This window comes from Strongylocentrotus purpuratus, unplaced genomic scaffold, assembly GCF_000002235.5.
Source record: "Strongylocentrotus purpuratus isolate Spur 01 unplaced genomic scaffold, Spur_5.0 spur5_scaffold_7, whole genome shotgun sequence".
Taxonomy (NCBI): domain Eukaryota; kingdom Metazoa; phylum Echinodermata; class Echinoidea; order Camarodonta; family Strongylocentrotidae; genus Strongylocentrotus; species Strongylocentrotus purpuratus.
This window is the reverse complement of record NW_022145613.1, coordinates 10,552,022-10,570,664: the sequence shown is the minus strand read 5'-3', so window position 1 is coordinate 10,570,664 and position 18,643 is coordinate 10,552,022. Positions and strand designations below refer to the sequence as shown.

The following is an 18,643-nucleotide window of genomic DNA, read 5'->3' as shown; positions in this document are numbered from 1 at the left end:
ATGCTTTCGGAGCAAGTTCTGTAAGGTGGTCTTGATTTCTTCCCACATGTCAGTGACAGAGCTCAGTTCATTATGGGTTTTAATGAAGTGCTGTTGATATACGTGGCATTCACTCTTCATTTCCTTAAGGTTGGCATTCTTCCAGATGTGCACTAACCTCTTCACTGGTTTGCGCCTTTTTGCTGTTACATCTGTGTCAACACTGGCTATGTCATGGTCCCCAATTCCTGGTAGTGGGGTGCACTTGTTGACCAGAGATGGTCGGTTGGTCAGAAATAAGTCCAAAATGCTCTTTCCACGTGTGGCAAAGGTTACTATCTGTTGGAGGCCGCAGTTATAAGTCATTTCTAACAATCTGTTGTTCATTTTCGCAGGATAGTTATGACCGCTGATGCTGAGGTTCACCCAATCAATATCTGGAAGGTTCATATTTGGAAGAAAGTTGCTAGTCAAATTATCTTCACTTCATCCAACCCCCCACCGTAATTTTTCCATTTAGTAAAGGCAAACATTTTGCCGAGGTAAGCAAAAACATGAATATTCATGAACGGTCAGACAATACAACCTTTTAGTACGTAACGTATAGTGAGCCGTAACACTGTTCAACACTTGTAACTTCTTCACAGGATGTAGGCTGCCTACATGTACATCAATTAAGGAGATACGTATCAGGTGGCTAGGTTCTTTCATTACTGCTAGTCACATAAGTTTAATTTTGAAAACAAACGTTTCCATTAGAAATAGTTGGTAGCATTGTTGAAATTCTTATTGCAGGTAATTCATCGGCTGCAATTGTTGGATCACTGGTGATCGCTGGTACATTCTCTGCTGAGCTGACTGACTCAACTTCAGAACTGTACCAGAGTACAGCTGCTAACCTTGTTACTGGAGTAAGTTGGAACCATATGAAAACTTGTAGCAGAAAAGTCCCCTTTGCAGTATTAATTTCTAGTAGCATAAAGTATTTTAGATATGTTGGTCTGTTCAATATTTATGCTTCATCGTTTCATTTCATAGCGTATGGTTTCTTTGAATAATGAATAATTATTAGTGATTTCTTTAATGTATTTTATTGTGCATTCTTTATTCTGACACATATTTATTGAATCATTTTTATACAAAATTTATTATTTGCAAGACTTAAAGCATGTAACATTTTTGCATGCATGTATATAATTCAACAGTATAAATGTAATACATGTATTTTCAAATTATGAGGTTGACTGTATAACTACAATTATTGCTTTACATTTTGAATGATTTAGTCCCATCCAGGGAATGAAAGTAAGATTCTCTTTTTGGCAGTAGTTATATATATATATATATATATATATATATATATATATATATATATATATATATATATACGTATTTATACAGGTATATATAAAGTGCTGGTGTTTAACTTAAGTTTCTTTTCTCTCATCTGGTAGTTTGATGCTATTTTTGAACCACTGGGATCTCAATACATAGGAACTAGTGTGAATGGTTTCAGGTAAGAGCTACTGCTGATTCTGTGTATCAGCGCGATGAATTTTATATGCTTTGTGAATATTGTGTATTGAAAAATTTGTTTGAATATAATAATAAACAATAATTGTTTATTGTGCAGTATTTATACATTTATATGACTATATATTTATTTACAAAAATATAGTAACATTTCTAATATAGAATATTTAGAATTTTAATCCAATTTATGATTATTCATTCTACTGCACACATAGTGATTTAAGTACTTGATGCACATGCTATATACAAGCAGTATGTGAACATTTGCAATTTACTGGACATTTCTTAACTTGATTTGCAAGTCTTGTTGCTCTGTTTCCATGAAATCTTACAGTATCATTGTGATTTTCTGGTTCCTATTCCAGCAATGGAAGCATAATTGCAGGTTTTACCGTGAACTTGGAAAGCTTATCTGCGACTGATGGTACCAATCCTGCAACGTCTACCACTCAAATGATCAGTAATTCCATCAATAACGGAATTGAGGGTGGTTCATTTGGATCCTTGTCCGTTGTTCCTGGATCTTCTTCTATCCCAAAAGGTAATAATGATTCTCATCTTTTGTGTTGTAGATACATGTATGGGATGATGACCCCCCCCCCCCCCCCCCCCCCACAAAGAAATACTTCATTTTTGTCTTTGGACTTTTTGACAAGTCTTGAATAACACCTCATTTGAATTGAATTGAATTGAATTGACATATATACTATTGCCATATATACATTTGCTTTAACTCCAAGTTTATGTAAACGGAAAGTAACATGATGAATATACGTCTGTTTGTATGGGATGATGACCCCCCCCCCCCCCCCCCCCCCCCCCACAAAGAAATACTTCATTTTTGTCTTTGGACTTTTTGACAAGTCTTGAATAACACCTCATTTGAATTGAATTGAATTGAATTGACATATATACTATTGCCATATATACATTTGCTTTGACTCCAAGTTTATGTAAACGGAAAGTATCATGATGAATATACGTCTGTGAACTCATGTGACGCCCCAACTTATCTCATACACGTACAAAACAATGGGAACACGTTACTGTCCCTGTAAACCTGATTTTATTTTCTTCTTTGAGGTTTGTTTGTCATGTATATTGAATAAAAACCTGTTTTTTAATATTAATTTGCAGATACTGAGGCTCCAATGATTCGTTGCTGTCCAAGTTTACTTCCTTTTTCAACTGACAGTGGACAATCTGTTGCTACTGCTATCTGGACACTGCCTAAGGCTACAGATAACTTTGGCGTTATTGAAACAATAACATCAAATTATAAACCTGGAGATTCTTTCCTTATTGGAAGCACTATGGTAACCTACACCTTTACAGACGGTTCAAGAAATAATGCCTCTTGTAATTTCAATGTAACAGTGATAGGTGAGTGTTTTTTTTGTAGAAATAGGCGAAATGTTATTGCATGAAAAGACTCGTCTGGAGTGCAAAAGGAATAAACGTTGATGATATCAGTTAATTGGAATTTGAGAAACAGAGAATAACATGAGGATGTGACATATCTTGACATAATAAATGTTTGATATTAATTTTCAGTCTAATCGAATTCAGAAAGGTGTATTACATGTACCTCTATGCAGTGAAATAATAGTATTCCACAATTATGCATTTTGCTTACCAGATGCATCTTTCTGTGACACTAATTTTGCTGAACTACATGACAAAATGACACAGCTGATGGTATTTTAGAAAAATTTATCATGTTTATCATTCTCTAAAAGAATATTACTTCCTATCTGAATGGAAGATGTGTTTGTTGGTTACTTGCAGATAAAATTTACTGTTTGTTTAATGATCAAGGTCTGTCTGAGGCTCCAGCTCATTTTTTTTCTTCAAGTGACAGTGGACAGTCTAAGGGAACTGATCCTTACGTGAACGTTTGCAATGTGTAAACCAGATCTAGTACAATGCAAATAATGGTTGAAGTATCAAAGACAAATTTATGTACCGGTATTTTTTTCTTCTCATTCTTATCAATAATTAAAAAAGGTTACATCTTAAGAATATTATTATGTTCTTTTTAACATAACTATGAAGATGATGAGAATCCAGTCATCAGTGGATGCCCTGGTGATCAGTATGTCACCTCAGACATTGGTAATGCTACGTCTGTAGTAACCTGGACGCCACCTACAGCAACAGATAATTCTGGTAACCAGACACTGACATCCACTAGCGGTCCTGGAGATTACTTTCTTATTGGAAACAACACAATAACCTACAACGCAACCGATGATGCAGGAAATACAGAATCATGCACCTTCTTTGTAGTTGTATCTGGTAAGTGCTTGTCTTACGCTTTATCCTTTTTTTGTATTCTCTAATTAGAGCTGAAACCAACTTTGAGAAATATAACATATTTAATTTCAACTTCTATTCAATTAAATGATAGACAATGAGAATCCAGTCATCTTTGGGTGCCCAAGTGATCAGAATGTCAACACAGACAGTGGTAGTGCTACAGCAGTAGTAACCTGGAGACAACCTAGAGCAACAGATAACTCTGGTAGCCAGACACTGACATCCACTGGCAATCCTGGAGACTACTTCCCTATTGGAAACAAGACAGTAACCTACAACGCAACCGATGATGCAGGAAATACAGAAACATGCACCTTCTTTGTAGTTGTATCTGGTAAGTGCTTGTCTCACGCTTTATCCTTTTTTTTATGCCTCGGTTACGAAGTAGCCAGAGGCATTATGTTTTCGGGTTGTCTGTACGTCTGTACATCCCGTTCTCGTGATCGTGTTATCTCTAGAACCGACAGATGGATTCCTGCCAAACTTTGGTCATGTATGTAACTTGCAGAGCCAATGAACTGATTAGATTTTGGGGTCACAATGTCAAAGGTTACAGGTCACAGGGCTCATTATGTATGCAAACATAGCACATGATCACATGTTCTCAAGAATTGATTGATTGATTCATGCCATACTTAAGTCATGTATGCTTCTTGCAGAGCCATTGACATGGTTAGATTGTGGGGTTACAATGTCAAAGGTCACAGGGCTCATTATGTATGCAAAAAATAGCTTGTGATCACATTATCATTAGAACAGATGGACAGATTACCTCAAACTCAAGACATGTATGCATCTTGCTGAGCCAATGATCTGATTTGATATTAGGGTCATGAGGTCAAGGTCAAAGGTCATGAGGCTCATTATGTATGCAAAAATAGATTGTGATCATGTTATCATTAGAACCGATGGACGGATACCTCAAACTCAAGACATGTATGTATCTTGCAGAGCCAATGAACTAATTAGATTTTAGGGTCGTGATTTCTGACTGTGCGCAGTAGAAGTTCAATCTAGTTGGTATTCTCTAATTAGAGCTGGAACCAGTTTTGAAACATGTAACACATTTCATATGTCAATAATCTTTCTCACAGATACTGAGAATCCTGTCATCAGTGGGTGCCCTAGTGTTCAGAGTGTTGACTCAGACATTGGTAATGCTACGTCTGTAGTGACCTGGACGCCACCTACAGCAACAGATAATTCTGGTAACCAGACACTGACATCCACTAGCGATCCTGGAGATTACTTTCCTATTGGAAACAACACAGTGACCTACAGATCAACAGATGGTGCAGGAAATACAGAAGCATGCACCTTCTTTGTAGTTGTATCTGGTAAGTGCTTGTCTCACGCTTTATACTTGATCTCATTATCATTAGAACAGATGGTCAGATTACCATCAAACTCAGGACATGTATGCATCTTGCTGAGCCAATGAACTGATTCGATGTTGGGGTCATGATGTCAAGGTCTAAGGTCATGAGGCTCATTATGTATGCAAACATAGATTGTGATCACGTTATCATGAGAACCGATGGACGGATTACCTCAAACTCAAGACATGTATGTATCTTGCAGAGCCAATGAACTGAGTAGATTTTGGGGCCATGAGGTCAAAGGTCAAAGGTCATGAGGCTCATTTTGCATGCAAAAGTAGTTTACGAACGCATTCTCATTAGAACTGATAAATGGATTACTGTCAGACTTGGGACTTGTATATTAGGTCATTAGGTCAAAGATCAAAGGGTCATACATGTATATGAGAAATGGCTTGTAGTCACAATAATCTGTGAACCTGTTAATGGATTACAATCAGAATTTGAAAAATTGCTTCTGTTGTGGTTTGTATAATTGCTGTATGACGGAGGCATGATTTTCGACTGTGCGCAGTAGAAGTTCCATCCAACGTATTTGCCGGCGTATCAAAAAGTCGGGGTGCGGCCTTTACGGCGAAAGAGTAAAAAAAAAAAAACGAAAGTCAAAACCAGCACGAATTTGCTCATATGGGACTACGAACGGTAAAATAACTATACCACTGTGGTACAGGACATTTCCACACATATTACCGACAATTTTACCTTGCATTGTTGACATGAAGATGAAAATAAACGTCCTAACACAACATTTGCCGATAGATCTTGATCTACATGTAAGTTCGTGTCAATGCACTGCAAAAGTAAAGGAAGCGACCGTTTAACGAAGCTGCCGCGAACATCCATCCGAAGTCGCCATTTTGTTTTCCATTTCATGCAGTTTCGCATTACACCGTACGTTGTGGTAGGGGTATATATCGGACACCAAATCTGCCTGTGATCACTTTTTTAGCTAAACTTCCGGTAAATTATAAGAATATTGATGAATTGGTATCAGTTTGTAAAAAAAAAATAGTGTTTTCGAGAAAATTATGATTATTTTGTGTTGTCCGTTTTTTTTTTTTTCCTGTTTTTTTTTCTTTTTTTTTCTTTTTTTTCCCTCTTTGAAATGTCAAAGTTGGGGTGCGGCCTATGCGGCGGTACGGCCTTATCGTCAGCAAATACGGTAGTTGTGTTCTCTAATTAGAGCTGGAACCAGTTTTGAGACATGTAATATATTTTATATCTCGATAATCTTTCTCACAGATAATGAGAATCCTGTCATAAGTGGATGCCCAAGTGATCAGAATGTCACCACAGATATTGGGAATGCTACAGCTGTAGTAACCTGGACAGCACCTACAGCAACAGATAACTCTGGTAACCAGACACTGACATCCTCTCACAATCCTGGAGACTACTTTCCTCTTGGAAACAACACGGTAACCTACTATGCAAGCGATGATGCAGGAAATACAGAAACATGCACGTTCTTTGTTGTTGTGTCTGGTAAGTGTTCATGTTATGCTTTATTTTCTGAAAAGAAGTTTTGCATTTTCTAGTGTGAGCTGGAACCAGTTTTCATGCCTCCTCCCCTTCATGGTGTCTGTCCTGTTTTCTCGTAATCCCGATATATCAAGAAATATTCAGTTATGAACTTCATACCAAATGATACTATGTATAACCATAGAAAAACAATCTGGTTATATTTTTGAGTAACTAGGTCAAAGGTCAGATAGGTCATATTTTGTAATTCCAGCTATTGGCCTTGGTAACTCGATATCTCAAGAACCATTAGAGATATAATGCTCAAACTTGTTGACAGTAATTATTACATAAGGAGACATAAGATTAAAGGTACGTATAAATTAAAGTTCACAGAGGCCAATCATTGAAATTTAAGGGTTTTAGCCTTGCTATTGAAATATTTTAATATGTTGACAGTACTACCAGAGCAAGATGATCTGTTTGTATTTTAGGGAGTGTATGTCAAGATCATTGTTGTCAGTTGGAATGTCATAATAAACAGCGTGACATGTCTTGAATAATTTTAACCGTATCCATTTCCTATACAGAACATAAGGTGGAGGTATATAGAAGAGGTAGGCGCATTTGTCTTGTTATATATTTTATATCTCATTTGATATTTCTCACAGATAATGAAATTCCAGTCATAAGTGGTTGCCCAAGTGATCAGAATGTCACCACAGACATTGGGAACGCTACAGCTGTAGTAACCTGGACAGCACCTACAGCAACAGATAACTCTGGTAACCAGACACTGACATCCTCTCACAATCCTGGAGACTACTTTCCTCTTGGAAACAACACGGTAACCTACTATGCAAGCGATGATGCAGGAAATACAGAAACATGCACGTTCTTTGTTGTTGTGTCTGGTAAGTGTTCATGTTATGCTTTATTTTCTGAAAAGAAGTTTTGCATTTTCTAGTGTGAGCTGGAACCAGTTTTCATGCCTCCTCCCCTTCATGGTGTCTGTCCTGTTTTCTCGTAATCCCGATATATCAAGAAATATTCAGTTATGAACTTCATACCAAATGATACTATGTATAACCATAGAAAAACAATCTGGTTATATTTTTGAGTAACTAGGTCAAAGGTCAGATAGGTCATATTTTGTAATTCCACCTATTGGCCTTGGTAACTCGATATCTCAAGAACCATTAGAGATATAATGCTCAAACTTGTTGACAGTAATTATTACATAAGGAGACATAAGATTAAAGGTACGTATAAATTAAAGTTCACAGAGGCCAATCATTGAAATTTAAGGGTTTTAGCCTTGCTATTGAAATATTTTAATATGTTGACAGTACTACCAGAGCAAGATGATCTGTTTGTATTTTAGGGAGTGTATGTCAAGATCATTGTTGTCAGTTGGAATGTCATAATAAACAGCGTGACATGTCTTGAATAATTTCAACCGTATCCATTTCCTATACAGAACATAAGGTGGAGGTATATAGAAGAGGTAGGCGCATTTGTCTTGTTATATATTTTATATCTCATTTGATATTTCTCACAGATAATGAAATTCCAGTCATAAGTGGTTGCCCAAGTGATCAGAATGTCACCACAGACATTGGGAACGCTACAGCTGTAGTAACCTGGACAGCACCTACAGCAACAGATAACTCTGGTAACCAGACACTGACATCCTCTCACAATCCTGGAGACTACTTTCCTCTTGGAAACAACACGGTAACCTACTATGCAAGCGATGATGCAGGAAATACAGAAACATGCACGTTCTTTGTTGTTGTGTCTGGTAAGTGTTCATGTTATGCTTTATTTTCTGAAAAGAAGTTTTGCATTTTCTAGTGTGAGCTGGAACCAGTTTTCATGCCTCCTCCCCTTCATGGTGTCTGTCCTGTTTTCTCGTAATCCCGATATATCAAGAAATATTCAGTTATGAACTTCATACCAAATGATACTATGTATAACCATAGAAAAACAATCTGGTTATATTTTTGAGTAACTAGGTCAAAGGTCAGATAGGTCAACTTTTGTAATTCCACCTATTGGCCTTGGTAACTCGATATCTCAAGAACCATTAGAGATATAATGCTCAAACTTGTTGACAGTAATTATTACATAAGGAGACATAAGATTAAAGGTACGTATAAATTAAAGTTCACAGAGGCCAATCATTGAAATTTAAGGGTTTTAGCCTTGCTATTGAAATATTTTAATATGTTGACAGTACTACCAGAGCAAGATGATCTGTTTGTATTTTAGGGAGTGTATGTCAAGATCATTGTTGTCAGTTGGAATGTGATAATAAACAGCGTGACATGTCTTGAATAATTTCAACCGTATCCATTTCCTATACAGAACATAAGGTGGAGGTATGTTGAAGAGGTAGGCGCATTTGTCTTGTTATATATTTTATATCTCATTTGATATTTCTCACAGATAATGAAATTCCAGTCATAAGTGGTTGCCCAAGTGATCAGAATGTCACCACAGACATTGGGAACGCTACAGCTGTAGTAACCTGGACAGCACCTACAGCAACAGATAACTCTGGTAACCAGACACTGACATCCTCTCACAATCCTGGAGACTACTTTCCTCTTGGAAACAACACGGTAACCTACTATGCAAGCGATGATGCAGGAAATACAGAAACATGCACGTTCTTTGTTGTTGTGTCTGGTAAGTGTTCATGTTATGCTTTATTTTCTGAAAAGAAGTTTTGCATTTTCTAGTGTGAGCTGGAACCAGTTTTCATGCCTCCTCCCCTTCATGGTGTCTGTCCTGTTTTCTCGTAATCCCGATATATCAAGAAATATTCAGTTATGAACTTCATACCAAATGATACTATGTATAACCATAGAAAAACAATCTGGTTATATTTTTGAGTAACTAGGTCAAAGGTCAGATAGGTCAACTTTTGTAATTCCACCTATTGGCCTTGGTAACTCGATATCTCAAGAACCATTAGAGATATAATGCTCAAACTTGTTGACAGTAATTATTACATAAGGAGACATAAGATTAAAGGTACGTATAAATTAAAGTTCACAGAGGCCAATCATTGAAATTTAAGGGTTTTAGCCTTGCTATTGAAATATTTTAATATGTTGACAGTACTACCAGAGCAAGATGATCTGTTTGTATTTTAGGGAGTGTATGTCAAGATCATTGTTGTCAGTTGGAATGTGATAATAAACAGCGTGACATGTCTTGAATAATTTCAACCGTATCCATTTCCTATACAGAACATAAGGTGGAGGTATGTTGAAGAGGTAGGCGCATTTGTCTTGTTATATATTTTATATCTCATTTGATATTTCTCACAGATAATGAAATTCCAGTCATAAGTGGTTGCCCAAGTGATCAGAATGTCACCACAGACATTGGGAACGCTACAGCTGTAGTAACCTGGACAGCACCTACAGCAACAGATAACTCTGGTAACCAGACACTGACATCCTCTCACAATCCTGGAGACTACTTTCCTCTTGGAAACAACACGGTAACCTACTATGCAAGCGATGATGCAGGAAATACAGAAACATGCACGTTCTTTGTTGTTGTGTCTGGTAAGTGTTCATGTTATGCTTTATTTTCTGAAAAGAAGTTTTGCATTTTCTAGTGTGAGCTGGAACCAGTTTTCATGCCTCCTCCCCTTCATAGTGTCTGTCCTGTTTTCTCGTAATCCCGATATATCAAGAAATATTCAGTTATGAACTTCATACCAAATGATACTATGTATAACCATAGAAAAACAATCTGGTTATATTTTTGAGTAACTAGGTCAAAGGTCAGATAGGTCAACTTTTGTAATTCCACCTATTGGCCTTGGTAACTCGATATCTCAAGAACCATTAGAGATATAATGCTCAAACTTGTTGACAGTAATTATTACATAAGGAGACATAAGATTAAAGGTACGTATAAATTAAAGTTCACAGAGGCCAATCATTGAAATTTAAGGGTTTTAGCCTTGCTATTGAAATATTTTAATATGTTGACAGTACTACCAGAGCAAGATGATCTGTTTGTATTTTAGGGAGTGTATGTCAAGATCATTGTTGTCAGTTGGAATGTCATAATAAACAGCGTGACATGTCTTGAATAATTTTAACCGTATCCATTTCCTATACAGAACATAAGGTGGAGGTATATAGAAGAGGTAGGCGCATTTGTCTTGTTATATATTTTATATCTCATTTGATATTTCTCACAGATAATGAAATTCCAGTCATAAGTGGTTGCCCAAGTGATCAGAATGTCACCACAGACATTGGGAACGCTACAGCTGTAGTAACCTGGACAGCACCTACAGCAACAGATAACTCTGGTAACCAGACACTGACATCCTCTCACAATCCTGGAGACTACTTTCCTCTTGGAAACAACACGGTAACCTACTATGCAAGCGATGATGCAGGAAATACAGAAACATGCACGTTCTTTGTTGTTGTGTCTGGTAAGTGTTCATGTTATGCTTTATTTTCTGAAAAGAAGTTTTGCATTTTCTAGTGTGAGCTGGAACCAGTTTTCATGCCTCCTCCCCTTCATGGTGTCTGTCCTGTTTTCTCGTAATCCCGATATATCAAGAAATATTCAGTTATGAACTTCATACCAAATGATACTATGTATAACCATAGAAAAACAATCTGGTTATATTTTTGAGTAACTAGGTCAAAGGTCAGATAGGTCATATTTTGTAATTCCACCTATTGGCCTTGGTAACTCGATATCTCAAGAACCATTAGAGATATAATGCTCAAACTTGATGACAGTAGTTATTACATAAGGAGACATAAGATTAAAGGTACGTATAAATTAAAGTTCACAGAGGCCAATCATTGAAATTTAAGGGTTTTAGCCTTGCTATTGAAATATTTTAATATGTTGACAGTACTACCAGAGCAAGATGATCTGTTTGTATTTTAGGGAGTGTATGTCAAGATCATTGTTGTCAGTTGGAATGTGATAATAAACAGCGTGACATGTCTTGAATAATTTCAACCGTATCCATTTCCTATACAGAACATAAGGTGGAGGTATGTTGAAGAGGTAGGCGCATTTGTCTTGTTATATATTTTATATCTCATTTGATATTTCTCACAGATAATGAAATTCCAGTCATAAGTGGTTGCCCAAGTGATCAGAATGTCACCACAGACATTGGGAACGCTACAGCTGTAGTAACCTGGACAGCACCTACAGCAACAGATAACTCTGGTAACCAGACACTGACATCCTCTCACAATCCTGGAGACTACTTTCCTCTTGGAAACAACACGGTAACCTACTATGCAAGCGATGATGCAGGAAATACAGAAACATGCACGTTCTTTGTTGTTGTGTCTGGTAAGTGTTCATGTTATGCTTTATTTTCTGAAAAGAAGTTTTGCATTTTCTAGTGTGAGCTGGAACCAGTTTTCATGCCTCCTCCCCTTCATGGTGTCTGTCCTGTTTTCTCGTAATCCCGATATATCAAGAAATATTCAGTTATGAACTTCATACCAAATGATACTATGTATAACCATAGAAAAACAATCTGGTTATATTTTTGAGTAACTAGGTCAAAGGTCAGATAGGTCAACTTTTGTAATTCCACCTATTGGCCTTGGTAACTCGATATCTCAAGAACCATTAGAGATATAATGCTCAAACTTGTTGACAGTAATTATTACATAAGGAGACATAAGATTAAAGGTACGTATAAATTAAAGTTCACAGAGGCCAATCATTGAAATTTAAGGGTTTTAGCCTTGCTATTGAAATATTTTAATATGTTGACAGTACTACCAGAGCAAGATGATCTGTTTGTATTTTAGGGAGTGTATGTCAAGATCATTGTTGTCAGTTGGAATGTGATAATAAACAGCGTGACATGTCTTGAATAATTTCAACCGTATCCATTTCCTATACAGAACATAAGGTGGAGGTATATAGAAGAGGTAGGCGCATTTGTCTTGTTATATATTTTATATCTCATTTGATATTTCTCACAGATAATGAAATTCCAGTCATAAGTGGTTGCCCAAGTGATCAGAATGTCACCACAGACATTGGGAACGCTACAGCTGTAGTAACCTGGACAGCACCTACAGCAACAGATAACTCTGGTAACCAGACACTGACATCCTCTCACAATCCTGGAGACTACTTTCCTCTTGGAAACAACACGGTAACCTACTATGCAAGCGATGATGCAGGAAATACAGAAACATGCACGTTCTTTGTTGTTGTGTCTGGTAAGTGTTCATGTTATGCTTTATTTTCTGAAAAGAAGTTTTGCATTTTCTAGTGTGAGCTGGAACCAGTTTTCATGCCTCCTCCCCTTCATGGTGTCTGTCCTGTTTTCTCGTAATCCCGATATATCAAGAAATATTCAGTTATGAACTTCATACCAAATGATACTATGTATAACCATAGAAAAACAATCTGGTTATATTTTTGAGTAACTAGGTCAAAGGTCAGATAGGTCAACTTTTGTAATTCCACCTATTGGCCTTGGTAACTCGATATCTCAAGAACCATTAGAGATATAATGCTCAAACTTGTTGACAGTAATTATTACATAAGGAGACATAAGATTAAAGGTACGTATAAATTAAAGTTCACAGAGGCCAATCATTGAAATTTAAGGGTTTTAGCCTTGCTATTGAAATATTTTAATATGTTGACAGTACTACCAGAGCAAGATGATCTGTTTGTATTTTAGGGAGTGTATGTCAAGATCATTGTTGTCAGTTGGAATGTGATAATAAACAGCGTGACATGTCTTGAATAATTTCAACCGTATCCATTTCCTATACAGAACATAAGGTGGAGGTATGTTGAAGAGGTAGGCGCATTTGTCTTGTTATATATTTTATATCTCATTTGATATTTCTCACAGATAATGAAATTCCAGTCATAAGTGGTTGCCCAAGTGATCAGAATGTCACCACAGACATTGGGAATGCTACAGCTGTAGTAACCTGGACAGCACCTACAGCAACAGATAACTCTGGTAACCAGACACTGACATCCTCTCACAATCCTGGAGACTACTTTCCTCTTGGAAACAACACGGTAACCTACTATGCAAGCGATGATGCAGGAAATACAGAAACATGCACGTTCTTTGTTGTTGTGTCTGGTAAGTGTTCATGTTATGCTTTATTTTCTGAAAAGAAGTTTTGCATTTTCTAGTGTGAGCTGGAACCAGTTTTCATGCCTCCTCCCCTTCATGGTGTCTGTCCTGTTTTCTCGTAATCCCGATATATCAAGAAATATTCAGTTATGAACTTCATACCAAATGATACTATGTATAACCATAGAAAAACAATCTGGTTATATTTTTGAGTAACTAGGTCAAAGGTCAGATAGGTCAACTTTTGTAATTCCACCTATTGGCCTTGGTAACTCGATATCTCAAGAACCATTAGAGATATAATGCTCAAACTTGTTGACAGTAATTATTACATAAGGAGACATAAGATTAAAGGTACGTATAAATTAAAGTTCACAGAGGCCAATCATTGAAATTTAAGGGTTTTAGCCTTGCTATTGAAATATTTTAATATGTTGACAGTACTACCAGAGCAAGATGATCTGTTTGTATTTTAGGGAGTGTATGTCAAGATCATTGTTGTCAGTTGGAATGTCATAATAAACAGCGTGACATGTCTTGAATAATTTTAACCGTATCCATTTCCTATACAGAACATAAGGTGGAGGTATATAGAAGAGGTAGGCGCATTTGTCTTGTTATATATTTTATATCTCATTTGATATTTCTCACAGATAATGAAATTCCAGTCATAAGTGGTTGCCCAAGTGATCAGAATGTCACCACAGACATTGGGAACGCTACAGCTGTAGTAACCTGGACAGCACCTACAGCAACAGATAACTCTGGTAACCAGACACTGACATCCTCTCACAATCCTGGAGACTACTTTCCTCTTGGAAACAACACGGTAACCTACTATGCAAGCGATGATGCAGGAAATACAGAAACATGCACGTTCTTTGTTGTTGTGTCTGGTAAGTGTTCATGTTATGCTTTATTTTCTGAAAAGAAGTTTTGCATTTTCTAGTGTGAGCTGGAACCAGTTTTCATGCCTCCTCCCCTTCATGGTGTCTGTCCTGTTTTCTCGTAATCCCGATATATCAAGAAATATTCAGTTATGAACTTCATACCAAATGATACTATGTATAACCATAGAAAAACAATCTGGTTATATTTTTGAGTAACTAGGTCAAAGGTCAGATAGGTCATATTTTGTAATTCCACCTATTGGCCTTGGTAACTCGATATCTCAAGAACCATTAGAGATATAATGCTCAAACTTGATGACAGTAGTTATTACATAAGGAGACATAAGATTAAAGGTACGTATAAATTAAAGTTCACAGAGGCCAATCATTGAAATTTAAGGGTTTTAGCCTTGCTATTGAAATATTTTAATATGTTGACAGTACTACCAGAGCAAGATGATCTGTTTGTATTTTAGGGAGTGTATGTCAAGATCATTGTTGTCAGTTGGAATGTGATAATAAACAGCGTGACATGTCTTGAATAATTTCAACCGTATCCATTTCCTATACAGAACATAAGGTGGAGGTATGTTGAAGAGGTAGGCGCATTTGTCTTGTTATATATTTTATATCTCATTTGATATTTCTCACAGATAATGAAATTCCAGTCATAAGTGGTTGCCCAAGTGATCAGAATGTCACCACAGACATTGGGAACGCTACAGCTGTAGTAACCTGGACAGCACCTACAGCAACAGATAACTCTGGTAACCAGACACTGACATCCTCTCACAATCCTGGAGACTACTTTCCTCTTGGAAACAACACGGTAACCTACTATGCAAGCGATGATGCAGGAAATACAGAAACATGCACGTTCTTTGTTGTTGTGTCTGGTAAGTGTTCATGTTATGCTTTATTTTCTGAAAAGAAGTTTTGCATTTTCTAGTGTGAGCTGGAACCAGTTTTCATGCCTCCTCCCCTTCATGGTGTCTGTCCTGTTTTCTCGTAATCCCGATATATCAAGAAATATTCAGTTATGAACTTCATACCAAATGATACTATGTATAACCATAGAAAAACAATCTGGTTATATTTTTGAGTAACTAGGTCAAAGGTCAGATAGGTCAACTTTTGTAATTCCACCTATTGGCCTTGGTAACTCGATATCTCAAGAACCATTAGAGATATAATGCTCAAACTTGTTGACAGTAATTATTACATAAGGAGACATAAGATTAAAGGTACGTATAAATTAAAGTTCACAGAGGCCAATCATTGAAATTTAAGGGTTTTAGCCTTGCTATTGAAATATTTTAATATGTTGACAGTACTACCAGAGCAAGATGATCTGTTTGTATTTTAGGGAGTGTATGTCAAGATCATTGTTGTCAGTTGGAATGTGATAATAAACAGCGTGACATGTCTTGAATAATTTCAACCGTATCCATTTCCTATACAGAACATAAGGTGGAGGTATGTTGAAGAGGTAGGCGCATTTGTCTTGTTATATATTTTATATCTCATTTGATATTTCTCACAGATAATGAAATTCCAGTCATAAGTGGTTGCCCAAGTGATCAGAATGTCACCACAGACATTGGGAACGCTACAGCTGTAGTAACCTGGACAGCACCTACAGCAACAGATAACTCTGGTAACCAGACACTGACATCCTCTCACAATCCTGGAGACTACTTTCCTCTTGGAAACAACACGGTAACCTACTATGCAAGCGATGATGCAGGAAATACAGAAACATGCACGTTCTTTGTTGTTGTGTCTGGTAAGTGTTCATGTTATGCTTTATTTTCTGAAAAGAAGTTTTGCATTTTCTAGTGTGAGCTGGAACCAGTTTTCATGCCTCCTCCCCTTCATGGTGTCTGTCCTGTTTTCTCGTAATCCCGATATATCAAGAAATATTCAGTTATGAACTTCATACCAAATGATACTATGTATAACCATAGAAAAACAATCTGGTTATATTTTTGAGTAACTAGGTCAAAGGTCAGATAGGTCAACTTTTGTAATTCCACCTATTGGCCTTGGTAACTCGATATCTCAAGAACCATTAGAGATATAATGCTCAAACTTGTTGACAGTAATTATTACATAAGGAGACATAAGATTAAAGGTACGTATAAATTAAAGTTCACAGAGGCCAATCATTGAAATTTAAGGGTTTTAGCCTTGCTATTGAAATATTTTAATATGTTGACAGTACTACCAGAGCAAGATGATCTGTTTGTATTTTAGGGAGTGTATGTCAAGATCATTGTTGTCAGTTGGAATGTGATAATAAACAGCATGACATGTCTTGAATAATTTCAACCGTATCCATTTCCTATACAGAACATAAGGTGGAGGTATGTTGAAGAGGTAGGCGCATTTGTCTTGTTATATATTTTATATCTCATTTGATATTTCTCACAGATAATGAAATTCCAGTCATAAGTGGTTGCCCAAGTGATCAGAATGTCACCACAGACATTGGGAACGCTACAGCTGTAGTAACCTGGACAGCACCTACAGCAACAGATAACTCTGGTAACCAGACACTGACATCCTCTCACAATCCTGGAGACTACTTTCCTCTTGGAAACAACACGGTAACCTACTATGCAAGCGATGATGCAGGAAATACAGAAACATGCACGTTCTTTGTTGTTGTGTCTGGTAAGTGTTCATGTTATGCTTTATTTTCTGAAAAGAAGTTTTGCATTTTCTAGTGTGAGCTGGAACCAGTTTTCATGCCTCCTCCCCTTCATGGTGTCTGTCCTGTTTTCTCGTAATCCCGATATATCAAGAAATATTCAGTTATGAACTTCATACCAAATGATACTATGTATAACCATAGAAAAACAATCTGGTTATATTTTTGAGTAACTAGGTCAAAGGTCAGATAGGTCATATTTTGTAATTCCACCTATTGGCCTTGGTAACTCGATATCTCAAGAACCATTAGAGATATAATGCTCAAACTTGATGACAGTAGTTATTACATAAGGAGACATAAGATTAAAGGTACGTATAAATTAAAGTTCACAGAGGCCAATCATTGAAATTTAAGGGTTTTAGCCTTGCTATTGAAATATTTTAATATGTTGACAGTACTACCAGAGCAAGATGATCTGTTTGTATTTTAGGGAGTGTATGTCAAGATCATTGTTGTCAGTTGGAATGTGATAATAAACAGCGTGACATGTCTTGAATAATTTCAACCGTATCCATTTCCTATACAGAACATAAGGTGGAGGTATGTTGAAGAGGTAGGCGCATTTGTCTTGTTATATATTTTATATCTCATTTGATATTTCTCACAGATAATGAAATTCCAGTCATAAGTGGTTGCCCAAGTGATCAGAATGTCACCACAGACATTGGGAACGCTACAGCTGTAGTAACCTGGACAGCACCTACAGCAACAGATAACTCTGGTAACCAGACACTGACATCCTCTCACAATCCTGGAGACTACTTTCCTCTTGGAAACAACACGGTAACCTACTATGCAAGCGATGATGCAGGAAATACAGAAACATGCACGTTCTTTGTTGTTGTGTCTGGTAAGTGTTCATGTTATGCTTTATTTTCTGAAAAGAAGTTTTGCATTTTCTAGTGTGAGCTGGAACCAGTTTTCATGCCTCCTCCCCTTCATGGTGTCTGTCCTGTTTTCTCGTAATCCCGATATAGCAAGAAATATTCAGTTATAAACTTCATACCAAATGATACTATGTATAACCATAGAAAAACAATCTGGTTATATTTTTGAGTAACTAGGTCAAAGGTCAGATAGGTCAACTTTTGTAATTCCACCTATTGGCCTTGGTAACTCGATATCTCAAGAACCATTAGAGATATAATGCTCAAACTTGTTGACAGTAATTATTACATAAGGAGACATAAGATTAAAGGTACGTATAAAAAAGTTCACAGAGGCCAAT

The 18,643-nt window shown here is 36.7% G+C and overlaps 1 protein-coding gene across 7 annotated transcripts in view; it reads left to right on the top strand.

The window, feature by feature from the left end:
• Positions 1-18,643, top strand: part of LOC105446087 — a 104,188-nt gene that overhangs the window by 37,829 nt on the left and 47,716 nt on the right. For 5 of the 7 annotated variants that reach the window (XM_030973803.1, XM_030973804.1, XM_030973807.1 and 2 more), the window contains exons 19-39: positions 775-890; positions 1,434-1,495; positions 1,878-2,053; positions 2,650-2,895; positions 3,568-3,810; positions 3,923-4,165; positions 4,926-5,168; positions 6,453-6,695; positions 7,343-7,585; positions 8,233-8,475; positions 9,123-9,365; positions 10,013-10,255; positions 10,903-11,145; positions 11,793-12,035; positions 12,683-12,925; positions 13,573-13,815; positions 14,463-14,705; positions 15,353-15,595; positions 16,243-16,485; positions 17,133-17,375; positions 18,023-18,265. In XM_030973803.1, the coding sequence (XP_030829663.1) occupies positions 775-890; positions 1,434-1,495; positions 1,878-2,053; positions 2,650-2,895; positions 3,568-3,810; positions 3,923-4,165; positions 4,926-5,168; positions 6,453-6,695; positions 7,343-7,585; positions 8,233-8,475; positions 9,123-9,365; positions 10,013-10,255; positions 10,903-11,145; positions 11,793-12,035; positions 12,683-12,925; positions 13,573-13,815; positions 14,463-14,705; positions 15,353-15,595; positions 16,243-16,485; positions 17,133-17,375; positions 18,023-18,265 (4,731 nt within the window). The remainder of the gene's footprint in view (positions 1-774; positions 891-1,433; positions 1,496-1,877; positions 2,054-2,649; positions 2,896-3,567; positions 3,811-3,922; positions 4,166-4,925; positions 5,169-6,452; positions 6,696-7,342; positions 7,586-8,232; positions 8,476-9,122; positions 9,366-10,012; positions 10,256-10,902; positions 11,146-11,792; positions 12,036-12,682; positions 12,926-13,572; positions 13,816-14,462; positions 14,706-15,352; positions 15,596-16,242; positions 16,486-17,132; positions 17,376-18,022; positions 18,266-18,643) is intronic. The other 2 variants (XM_030973802.1, XM_030973806.1) reach the window with 2 other exon arrangements.